This window comes from Saccostrea cucullata, unplaced genomic scaffold, assembly GCF_032062105.1.
Source record: "Saccostrea cucullata isolate Sc308-1 unplaced genomic scaffold, CSIRO_AGI_Scuc_v1 ctg15927, whole genome shotgun sequence".
In the NCBI taxonomy this organism is placed as follows: Eukaryota; Metazoa; Mollusca; class Bivalvia; order Ostreida; family Ostreidae; genus Saccostrea; species Saccostrea cuccullata.
The window spans coordinates 1-13,246 of record NW_026941431.1 but is presented as its reverse complement, the minus strand read 5'-3'; the positions used below and the strand labels follow the sequence as shown (position 1 = coordinate 13,246).

The window sequence follows — 13,246 nt, the reverse complement described above, 5'->3', positions numbered from 1 at the left end:
ACAACATGCAATAGAAGTTTGGAAGACCTAAATCTTACAATTCGAATGTAATGGCCAGGTTATTTATGATAAATAATATATTTAAAATATGATATTCCTAAAATCTACCATTGAAAAAATTAGTTTCAAAGTAAAAGTTAGATTTTTTGTGTAAAAATGTGTCAAACTTAAAGGTCAAGGTCAAAGGGTCAAAATTGTAATATCAAATGAAATTTATTGTCACAAGGATCAATTAGGTAAAATATAAAAGCCCTAGACGTTACCGCTCAAAAGTTATGGCCAATGTTAAAGTTTTTCGCAAGTACTAAAATCTCCAAGGTCAGAGTTGTTGGTATCCAATGAGAGGTCTCTTAACAAAAATATATATGTGAACTATATGTAAATCATAACAACTCTGGTATCCAATGTTCAAATGATATGACCAAAGTAAAAGTTATAATTTTTATGTAAAACTGGGTCAAACTCCTAGGTCAAGGTCAAAATGTCAAGTTATGTGGTACCCTAGGAGAGGTCTTGTCACAAAAAATACACATGTGAAATATGATAGTCAAAGCTCCACTAAATCAAAAGCTATGGGCTGTATTAAAGTTTTCGCGTACAAACAGACAAACAGACAGAGAGACACACAAAGAGAGAGAGAGAGAGAGAGAGAGACAGACAGACAGAGGGATGGACACGACAAACACTATAAACCGCCGAAACTTTGTTCACGCGGGCATAAAAATGTTTTAATGACCACATTGTATATGGTCAAGTTATCTGATAAGTAGATTGTTTAAATACTCGGATGGAAACAAATAACCATGAAATGTATTGTTTCATTACCCGGATGTATGCGGTTTACGCCTAAAAACCTCCCATATCCATCCCCATACCAGACCAGAAGTTCTTCACCCGGTTCTACGTCACGTGACGTCATATAGAAGATGATGCCCTCGCACGTGATAGGAACGACATTTTCCTGTTGATATTTGGCGGGAGAATTAACGAATCGTAACCAGTTACTACAGGCCGGATCTTCTGCATCTATGTTGTAAGTACCGTTAGTCCCCTGCTTATCTACCTTTGAAAACAATAAGATCCTAATGGTTAAGAATGAATTTTAGTTCAGAATATGTTGTATATTTTATACTTGATGCAATCAGATCAACGTTGATCAAAATAACTTTAAGGTAATGAATATTTAGGGATTAAAAGAATCTAAAAAATAAAGCGTTGTGGGAGTGTTACATTAGCAATACTAGTCCCATACCGTGTAATCTGGTTTCCTCTAAAATTGAAAATTTTATCAGAAATCACTGAAGTGGATCAAAAATAAAAATTCATCTATAACTCATCAAAGTCATGCAACATACACAGAAGCTAGTCAAACGGATAAACAGGCGGACATGGAGGGACGAAAGCAGAGGAAATTTTTAGTCCATCTGGTTTCAACGACAAGGAACTAGAAATATGTAACTAAAATATGCAACTGCGATTCGTTTTCATTTTGTTTGATTCTTTGTGTGATTTTACCTGCCATGAATAGAAATCATCTTTCTTGTCTACAGTGTGAACTAGATGCTGTCATGAGACAGTAATACCCGCACTATGGTGTTTGCCTTTAAATATACACTCATTCATATTGGACTTTCCAAGGAAGAAGTCAAAATAATTCTATAATTATCACCGTACATGTATTCGTCAAATTGAACATAAAATTTTCATACCATATCAACTCTGAGCCTCACATATGTATTTTAAAATACTTAATTCATAACCAGTCTGAAATAACAGAATTTAATGAATGATTGAAGTAAATTACTTAATAAGATTCAAATAAATAATTTTCCCATAATTTGGAACTTTTTAAATTTACTTTCTCATCGACATAAAATATTAGCTTAGTACAAAGCGTTTTTGATGAATTTATCAAAATGTGCAAACTGATTTTAGTATTTGGTCGGGATAAAAACCCATTGAATTGAAAATACAACCCGATTAATTTGTCAATGCCTACCCCCCCCCCCCCCCCCCACACACACACACACACTCTCTCTCTCTCACTCTCACATTTTTAAAAAACATAGTTTAGTTTATTATGATAGTTTGAAATTTGTTCTTGAACTAAACAGTTTTATTTTCTACATTCACATTGGGTTTGCCTCACCCATTATCATATTTATAGATATCACCTCTCGGCACACCTCGGCCAATTCATACTGGCAACGGAATCAGCAAAGGTTTGTCGAATGAGATTATTTAGCACATGTATGCTGACGATGCAGTGTTGTCAGTTAAAATCATTTGTGTTTTAATTGCATTATATGGATTATATTTCATGAATTCGTTGTCACGACCTATGACATTCGGTAAGTACAAGATTTAGTATAGATTGCATGAAAATAAATAAATGCAAATGGTTAGGTTGAAGTTCAAAAAGGGTCAACATGGTCAAAGATCATCGCATGCCACAGTCGACAAATTTCACATTGTCAAGTTATCTCCCGTTGCGGACATTCAGTATATAACAGACGCAGATCCAGAATTTTTTTTTTTCAGAAAGGGGGGGGGGGTGTCACACCTCAGTCAAAAAAATCAGCCCAAGATTTCCTGAGATGGAAATAAAAAATAATAATAAAAACAATGATGGTGGAGTCCCTGTTTTCTAAGGGGGAGGATGTCCAAAGTCATTTTTATTCTCTACAGTACATATATAGTCTTATTTAGATAACTGCTAATTCCAGGGGGGGGGGGGGTCTGATCTCCCCAGCCACTGACTCCCTGTACCTGAAATGACAATTGATCTTATGACTCCATAATAGTAGAAAATTTTTTCATTTGACTATTTATACATACTTTGTTTCCTATGTTCATGTATTTTTGTCTGTCCACTGAAACTTTAACCTTGCCCATATTTTTTAAGTGGATTGGGCTATACACATGGCTTCAATATTTCATAGGTAAATTTCTTTTGGCAAAACCTTTTAATGGGTACCACCAATTTTGACCTCTTGATCTCTTGACCTTGGAGTTTGACCCAATTTTACAAGAAAAATACCTTGAACTTGGCGTAAGTTTTCAACAGGTGGTGCTAGGACTTTCATGCTCTTACATGTGTAATCATTGTGAACTTTCAACAGGTATAATTATTTTTGACCTAGACCTTAGAGTTGAATCCAATTTAACTTTAACCTTGGCAATAANTTTTGAACAGGTGAGGAAGTTTTGGGATTTCTCCCTTTTCACATGTGTATTCCTTGTGACAAGACTTTCCCTTTGATACCAACAATTTAGACCCTTTGACCTTGACCTTGGAGTTTGACTTACATTTGAGAAACTTCAACCTTTGCCAAAAGCTGCCATAACAGTTGCTGTCACAACAAACAAACAAAATACTAAAAAAAAACACAGAATACATGTACATATTTTATATTCAACAGATATACATCTGGTCATATCTCTAGTTCTCCCTTGAATGAGACATGGTGATATAAATTTTAAAAAAATAATTATAAGAGTTGAAAAGGTTGTGCATATTGAAATATACTAAGCTCTGCGGATGAATTAGATATACCAGTTTAGCTTTATTTTGCTACCCAAAGCACCTTGATTAACTATTTATAAGCATACTGTTTTCTGAAATGTACTGATTTCTGTTGTCCATCTGTTTATCTGCAAACTTTTCTCATTACCTTCTTAAGAACCACTGGGCTAATTTCAACCAATTTACATTTAAATATGCAGGGTACTTTTTAAGCGCCCGGATCGATAGATCCCAGGCGTATATTGTTTTTGTCCTGTCTGTTTGTCTGTTTGTCTGTTTATCTGTTTGTCTGTTTGTCAACTTTAACCTTGGCCATAACTTTTGAACAATAAGGGATAGAGACTTCATATTTGGTAAGCATACTCCACTAATAAAGTCCTTTCAAATGATCTCAAGGTCAATGACCTTGTGACCTTGACTAAGACTTATATGCTAAAAATAGCTTTTTCCACTGTTTCTCATAACTTTTGAACCATAGGAGATAGGGACTTCATATTTGGTATGCATACTCCACTTATAGAGTCCTTTCAAATGACATCAAGGTCAATGATCTTGTGACCTTGACTGTGACCTATATGCTAAAAATAGCTTTTACACTTTTTGCAATAACTTTTGAACCATCAGAGATAAGGACTTCATATTTGGTATGCATACTCCACCGATTAAGTTCTTTCAAATGACACCATGGTCAATGACTTTGTGACTTTGACTGTGACCTATATTCTAAAAATAGCTTTTTCCACTGTTTGTCATAACTTTTGAACCATAGGAGATAGGGACTTCATATTTGGTATGCATACTCCACCGATAAAGTACTTTCAAACGACGGCAAGGTCAATGATCTTGTGACCTTGACTGTGACCTATATGCTAAAATAGCTTTTTACTCTTTTTGTCACAACTTTTGAACCATAGGAGATAGGGACTTCATATTTAGTACTCATACTCCACTGATTAAGTTCTTTCGAATGACACCATGGTCAATGACCTTGTGACCTTGACTGTGATCAATATGCTAAAAGAAGATTTTTTTAACTTTGTTGCCACCGGGCACGTCGTGTTTCACAAAAACATCTTGTTCCAACATAAATCTTCTTCTCAAGAACAGCAAAGACATTTATTGTTCCCATTTTTGCTAAAGGTAGGGTACATTAAATCTCATTTGTTTGTCAATCTGCATATTGTCACAATAAATTTAACCTTGGTCATCATGGTCGAATATTTTGAATGAGAAGAGATAGGACTTTTATATTAAACATGTGTATTAGTATTAAATGGGACAATACCATTCTACATACACTATGATTTTCATTACCCATGATCTTGAAGTTTGACCTAAAATTTCCTTAAAAAAATCAATTGCTTTGAATTGATCATTTTGAAAGATAAATGAAAGGGCATTCATTTTACCTGTGATAAGACCTTCCAAAATGTATCATGACTTTTTGACTCTGTGACCTTGACCTTGAAGTTTAACTTAGTTTTCATTAATGTTGTATTTCCTTTTCATTGAGAAGAGATTTGACTTTCACATTTCAAGTGAACATTACCCATAACAAGAGGCTCCCAACATGCTATGATTTTTTACCCCTTGACCTTGATGTTTTAACAAAATTTCAAAAGAGTGAACTCTCCCAAAAAATGATAAGACCACTGTTTAAAACAAAAAAGGCGTTTAGGGAAGACTGGGCTTTTTCCATAAAAAACGTCATTTTTCAACCCTCATTTGACCCCCCGGGCAAAATAAAAATTCCGAAACCTAACTGCACATCTACATGACCCAACCAACCATCTCCCAAAGATGATTAGGATGCTGAATAAAATGTAAGAGGAGTTCAGGGAAGATGGGGCTTTTTCCATAAAAACATCATATTTCTACCCTTATTTGACCCCCCGGGGCAAAATCAAAATTCCGAAACCTAACTGCACATCTCCATGACCCCACCAACCATCTCCCAAAAGATGATTAGGCTGCTGAATAAAATGTAAGAGGAGTTCAGGGAAGATGGAGATTTTTGCATAAAAAACGTCATTTTTTCGACCCCAATTTGATCCCCCGGGGCAAAATCAAAATTCCAAAACCTTACTGCACATCTACATGACCCCACCAACCATCTCCCGAAAGATGATTAGGCTGCTGAATAAAATGTAAGAGGAGTTCAGGGAAGACTGGGCTTTTTGCATAAAAAACGTCATTTTTCGACCCCCATTTAATCCCCCAGGGCAAAATCAAAATTCCAAAACCTTACTGCACGTCTATGACCCCACCAACCATCTCCAAAAGCTGGTGAGGCTACTGAGTAAAATGTAGATGGAGTTAGGGAAGACGGGGCTTTTTTGGACAAAAACAGTCATTTTTCGACCCCCATTTGACCCCCGGGGCAAAATCGAAATTCCAAAACCTTCTGCACATCTAGTAGTTTGCCACCAACCATCTCCGAAGCTGGTTAGGCTACTGAGTAAAATGTAAGAGGAGTTCAGGGAAGACGGAGCTTTTTGCTTAAAAAATGTCATTTTTCGACCCCCATTTGACCCCCTGGGGCAAAATCAAACTTCCGAAAGCTTACTGCACATCTACATGACCCCACCAACCATCTCCCAAAAGCTGGTTAGGCTACTGAGTAAAATGTAGAAGGAGTTCAGGGAAGACGGGGCTTTTTGGACAAAAAACGTCATATTTCGACCCCCATTTGACCCCCCAGGGCAAAATCGAAATTCCAAAACCTTACTGCACATCTACATGACCCCACAAACCATCTCCCAAAAGATGATTAAGCTACTGTGTAAAATGTAGGAGGAGTTCAGGGAAGAAAAGTGTGACAGACGGACGGACGGACGGACGAACATGAGTAACAACAATATACCCGAACTTTCTTTAGAAAGTGCGGGTATAATAAGTCCCTCATATACACCGAGGATCGTGAACTTCGGAACAAAGGTCTCCGCCCATGCGCCCATCCCCGCTCCCGGAAGTGACGAAGATTTGATGGCGAATCCTGAGGGCGTGGTCAGATTAGCTCTCTGGTGAGGCGGGGAACCTAGAGGAATCTTACATGTACAAGATAATGTCAAGGACACGAAACAGAGGTCAAGGACACATGATTTTAAGTATAATATTAACTTCTTGCATGATTTATCTAACTACTAATATAACATTTAGACAACAGCAAGGTCTATGAAACTCTACTTAAGGGAAACTTAATGGTAGAGGTCTAGCATTAAGGAAGCTCCAAACACCGCACATTAAAGAGTTCCTTATGCCACCTATCATAGACCTTTGGTCTACAAACCAGTTTAGTGTATTTTTGTGTTGAAGTATTGCCTGTATAGATATTTAAGATACGACGTTTGTGGCATTCTAGTATGTATCGTGAAACAAACTCTAAACGATGCATTTTTTTCAAGTGGCTGTACATACCTTTGCATTAGGAATGTGTTTATATTTAGAACTTTGTACACCATGCTTAATGAAATCTGCACAAACTGAGGAGAGAAAATAAATACACTTAAATATTGTCCATACTTTGCAAGCATATTTTTCCCCTGATATAAAATGAATTTAAAACTTTATAAGACAAAATATAAAAAAAAAACCAAAAATGGTTAAAACAATATCTTTTTAGCATAACAAACGTTTAAAGTGTCTATCCATGGAAGCACTCTGACAATTTAAGTGTGTATTATCACCTTCTTTATTTGAGAGGTAGACTTTTATCAAACTTATCATTACATGTAAATAAGGCATTTTACTTGTATCTGATTCATTTTTATCTGTATTTCCTTTACTTTTAGAGACATTTTCTTATAAAAATCTAATTTATGATTAAAATATGTACAAACTGACAGACAAGGACATTTCATTTGATCCTTTTCTTTAAAAATAAAAGCAACAAACAAACACTCATTATAGTAAGAGTTATCTCTCCTATCAGGCTGTTGGTGAACACTAATACTTACAGTTTTTCTTCTCAGCCTCAATGTCCCATTCCCTCTGAGCAATCTTATAGAGTTCCTGTTAATGTAATAGAATTACTGTTAAAATAATGGAGTTCCTGTTAATGTAATAGTATTCCAATAAATGTAACAGAGTTCCAATGATAGTAGAGAATTTCCAATGATAATAATAGAGTTCCTGTTAATGTAATAGAGTTAGTGTTAATGTAATAGAGTTCCTGTTAATATAATAGAGTTCCTGTTCATGTAATAGTGTTCCTGTAATAGAATTAATTTTATTGTAATAGAGTTATTGTTGATGTGATAGAGTTCCTGTTCATTTAATAGAGTTCGTGTAGTAGAATTCCCTTTATTGTAATAGAGTTTTTGTTGATGTAATAGAGTTCCTGTTCATTTATAGAGTTTTTGTAATAGAATTCCTTTTATTGTAATAGAGTTTTTGTTGATGTAATAGGGTTCCTATTATTGTTATAGAGTTCTGGTTCATTTAATCGAGTTCCTGTTCGTGTCATAGAATTTCTTTCATTTTAAGAGTCCCATTTATTGTAATCAAGTTCCTGTTAATGAAAACGAGTTCCATTAACTATGATAAAGTTCTTGTTAATATAATAAATTTTTGTTGATGTGGTAGAATGATGCAGGTTCAGCGCGTTAGAAGACTGTGGCAGAGATAAAGGAAAAGTTGAACAGATAAACCAGAGAACCACATATTCTTGTACAGAAGTCAATTTACTTTCGAGTGGACTACGTTTCTGCAGCTGGTGAATTCAGAGCAAAAGCATTTCTGAGAATTTAATGAAAAACACGTTTATCTTTAAAATATATTCAAGGTCAGCTTTCTCTCTCTCTCTCTCTCTCTCTCTCTCTCTCTCTCTCTCTCTCTCTCTCTCTCTCTCTCTCTCTCTCTCTCTCTCTCTCTCTCTCTCTCTCTCTCTCTCTCATACTTACATTTCTTTCTTGATATATGTTCAAAAAATTCATCTCTGAAGCGACAAAAAATATATTATTTTATTTCCAGTATAAACTTGACTATAAGAATCCCAAGCAATTTTCCTCTTACATATGTGTATAATGGTTATGTAACCTTAGATCTACACGGCAATTTAATGCATGTTATCGTCTCAGCAGTAAGTGATTCAGGAGTGTTAACATAAATTAGATTTTAAACCTAGACACTATTATATGGTTCAGGTTGTAAGATAATTATTTTTTTTTATATATAAATTTAATTCATCGTATAATGACGTTTCGACTACAGCAGCCAGAAATTAACAAATAAAAATCTTCGTTTTCTGGGTTTTTTTTAACTTACATCCACTCCTGATCTCTTACTTTCAATATATTTGGTGAGTACTTTTTCTTTCTCCTCCGAGTCTAGGACGACCATGTGAGCCCCCTGCTGATGACAAAAGTCACTAGAATTCAACATGGACGTCGGTTCTTTGTGGAAGGAAACACCAGACCACTAGCATTCAACAATCCGGGGAGCATCTCAAGACATCGGATCCGGAAATTCCAGGGTAACATTTCAAAGGTTCCGAATTAATGGCGATCAAAACTGTCATATGTTTTCAAGATTATGTTTTTAACTTTAAGATATTCCCACTCCCACAATTTTACCTGTTTCACATTTTATAAAGAGTCATGTAATTATATAAAGTTTCATGTACTTCAATACACGTCAATGAGCCATGGTAAATACGATATAATTTCAGTAATAATATTTAAGGAATAAACTGTCTTTTTAACCTATGTTACACAATAATACATAACTTCAGGCAATTTGCGCGTAGTCCTACATTTTGATATAGAGTAAAACATAGGTTGAAATATGCTTCATTCTGTATCATTTAATTTCAGTCTAGACGATAAGATATTTTTTCTCCCCCCAAAAAATGGTTTCAGACTGAGCATATATTAAAAGTAACGTAAATACGTTTGACATATGACTACCGTCATGAGAAAAGGGCCCGTATCTTTTGACGTCACAATGCTCAGAAAACGACGTCAAAGTTGCGGTAAACACGGAAGTAAAAGAAAAATTGTCAACTGCGTTTCGTGATCTAGAAATAAAATTGGATTTCAAAGTGTAACAAAAACTTGAAACTTGATGCGGACATATTTAATAGGTATACAGTATGATATTATTACTATTTAATACGTGAATTTATTCATAATTCTGTTTAAGTATTTAACTTGATGTTGATGGACATGCACATTGCTAGGAACGGCGATTAAAACGATGTCTATTCATGACTAAATTAAAGATGCTGCGTATTTGTTTTTTGAGAAATTTCCAAATGCTTAAGTTTGAATTCATGTTAAGAAGTCTTAATATTAAAAGGTATATTCCATACACATGATATTGTACTTTTTTCAGAGAGAGAGAGAGAGAAAGAGCGAGCGAGAGGTCTATGCACTTCTAGTATTACCGTTCTTATAAGCGCTTCTTTTTTCTGAAAAATATATACCATAATTAAAAATGTATTTAGCCATTTTAATTTTAATCCATAGTGAATGATATTTATGTTCCCCGGTAGCCAGCCCACTGTGAACTGTCAATTTTAAAATGTGTGTAAAAAAAGGGGGGATAAAAAGACAAGCCAAAAAAATCTCCAAATACAAAGACAACCGTTTAAAGTTAAAGCTAAAAAACATAACCCCTCTTTGACTGGATGTATATTCTGATAACATGGGAGATCCAATTAGACCTTCTACATCAACAATAAATAATTCTATACTAAATAAATAGAAAGAGAATATGCTTGGGGGGGGGGGAGAGAAAAAAAAGGGAGAATGGGGATGCCATGAAAATTTTGCAGAAAATAAATTTTGTTTCAAAAACTTATTTAAAATGATCCAATAAATAGTTTCAATTTCCTTAAATTGTTCCGATGAAATGAATGAATGAAATCCTACTCGAAACTGAATTGCAATATGTTTAGGAATTTTAACACAGCCACTGTAGACTTTTCCCCAAAACCTTATACTTAATTTTGAAGAAATTAACAATATTACATCGACAGTGATATTATGAATAAGGATTTTTTTTTAATCAGAAAAAAAACACACTATAGATTAAGCGAAAAGAAAGCTGAAGAAGTATAATTTTCCGAAAAAACCGGCAGACCGGAGCGCTACAGTGCCACCCATGGTAAAAACATAATCCTAAAATGACTCTAAGGAAAGGAATTAATAAACAAACTCAAATATTTCTGCATTGAAAGAAAAATATGGTCTATATTACAGTGGCACGCAAGTAGCATCGGGGAGGGGGGCTACGTGGGAAGTCTGGTTCCCCCCCTCCTTTTTTTGTTGCAGCATAAACAAATTAGTGCACAATAGGAAAAAAAGCAGTGTATTTTGTTTGACTTAGAAAAATGGATACTGGAAGAAGTCTAAACCTACCCCCCCCCCTCCCCCAACCGGCGAAATTGGATTCGAGTTTGGACAATCCCCACTTTTTGGTTGACAAGTTTTTTTTTTAAAGGTAAATTGAATATTTATTCTGGCTGTCCCCCACCCTCTTTTCAAACGATGCTACGTCACTGAGTTGTAGGGGACAGGCGAAATCGAGTCATATATATATATATTTTTTTTTATTTCGATATACAGAGAAAGTAGTATGTTTTGAACTAATAACTCAGAAAAAAATGGATTAGAGCGGTAGATTATTACTTAACCGCATCGCCTAATATAAAAAGCATAAACGTAGGTTGGACGTAATATTTCAATATTGGTTACGACAATCGCATCGAAATGTGAAAAGCTTTCATTAGGTGTCAGATTAGCTAATGTCACGGGGGAAGAGGAATAGATGACCTTTCCTGGCCGTAAAAACTTTACTTTTGCTTGTTAAGAAATATTTGGTAGCTGAAAGTACCCACAACTGAAAAAAAAATATAGCTGTACCCCCCCCCCCCAACACACACACACACACAACTGAAATGGCTTTCTACGGGTCTTCCTTTATTGCATAAAAATATATTCATTCAGTTTCAAATAAATTTCTTCAAAATTGTAATGGAACCATAATTTCGCACAGAAAAGTCAAGCACCGTTTTGTGTGTATATGTAAAAGAGACAAGAACATTACATTTAACCATCTCTTATTAAATTATACAATATACATAATTTTTTTAGATCACAGTAGAGGTCCTTGTAAAAAATATACAAGTGTTATGTTCCAGTGAAACAGGGTACATGTACCTCAAAATTAAACCCAAAAAAGTGAATGTGCAGAAATATTTGTGAACGATTTTTATTGTGATTTAATTTAAAAGTTAGAAATTAATAGACAGTTTCAATTTTATGTATAAGTTCAAAGAAAGTTTCAATTTAAGGTACGGTATATAAACCATTCATAAAACAATCCTTTGACATTATTTGCCTCTTTATTATGTTTCTATACTCCATAACTAATACAGGCGAAGATATAAATTGTATAAACAATGGAAACTTAGTGCTTTCAACATTTTTAATAGAATATTCAAAAAAGTAAACTTTAGAAAATCTGCTTGCATGGAAGTAGCGAACATGAATTCATGCATTCATGATTTTTTATAAACGGAATAAACATTTTTAAAAACAAGTTTACATACATGTATTTTGGCGTATCTGAATTTATTTCTCATTTTTCGGTGATACAGAAAATACATATTGTATATGGAGTTTTTATCCTATGATATCGTAACAGTTATAGGGAATAAAAATACGTTCCTGCGTGATGGTGAGTGAATGATGAGTTTTGATGACTCATAAGAAAATTATTATTTTCGTTTTAATATCGGGATCGATGTGCTTTTTGCGATGGGATGCCCCATTTTGCGCGCGGTGTCCTTGGATTCCCCCCCCTCTCTCTCTCTCTCTCTCTCTCTCTTTTAATGTTTAAGTGTTTAACTACTTTATATATTTTTTATAAATTGAGTTAGATTATGTTATATAAAAAGAATAATTTGTATGAATTTATTGTTTTTCCTACTGAATATATATTATAAACCGTTACTAGATTCTGTCTAGACCCCCCCCCCCCCCTTTAACGATATTACTACATGTAGCTGTTCTAAAATAGTATGAAAATAGTAATAACATAAGAAATCCCTTAGGAATAGTAACGTACTAGTCGCCTGGAAGAAAAAATTAAATATTTAATCGAGCTGATAATTCTCAAAACGATTGAGGGTATTTAAATAGCGTTATTTTAAGATTTTTTGAAAATTGAATTAGACGCAGTCGACGTCATTATGTTTTCCGTGAGCAACGTCAAAGTTGTTTTGGTGCGTCTTACTAAAATGCGTCTAAAATACTGAAAAAGTGAGATATTTTCAAAATTTAAGTATATCTGCATTCAGAAAGAGTCCGGCTATCAAAATTTACCAAAAAGTAAATTTATGAAAATTTGACCTTAAGGGCCTTTTTCTCGTGACGGCAGTCATATAATATCGTGTGACGTAGGCAACTTATGTAAGAGGATATAAAATAAATTCTTTATCCAATCAAATAACGCGTTACATCCAGAATTAAATTATTAGTGTTTGGTATTCTGGAAAACTGAATTGTCCTCCTTTTTACGGCAGAGGAAGTCTTTGCTTCAGAAAAAAAATCCTAACAGAGTCAAAACCTCGATTTACAACAAATTCAAAAGTAAAAGACTCCTCCACTTTTCTGTCTTTTACATTAATCTTAACAATTTGGAAGGTAGGCTTTTATTTATTTTACCTGTAACAATCCAACACAGTAGGGATACTGCTACAATCGGAAGGCCTCT

The 13,246-nt window shown here is 34.5% G+C and overlaps 1 protein-coding gene across 1 annotated transcript; it reads right to left on the bottom strand.

The window, feature by feature from the left end:
• Positions 1 to 875: 875 nt before the first annotated feature.
• On the bottom strand, positions 876 to 8,908 carry LOC134257819 (histone-lysine N-methyltransferase set-17-like; the record flags this gene model as incomplete). Its single annotated transcript, XM_062740416.1, has 6 exons — positions 8,812 to 8,908; positions 8,428 to 8,462; positions 7,483 to 7,537; positions 6,944 to 7,008; positions 6,412 to 6,546; positions 876 to 1,063 (listed from the first exon to the last, which is right to left on the bottom strand). Coding segments are annotated over exons 1-6 (575 nt in total), but the record flags the coding sequence as incomplete, so codon positions are not given.
• Between the last annotated feature and the right edge of the window lie 4,338 nt (positions 8,909 to 13,246).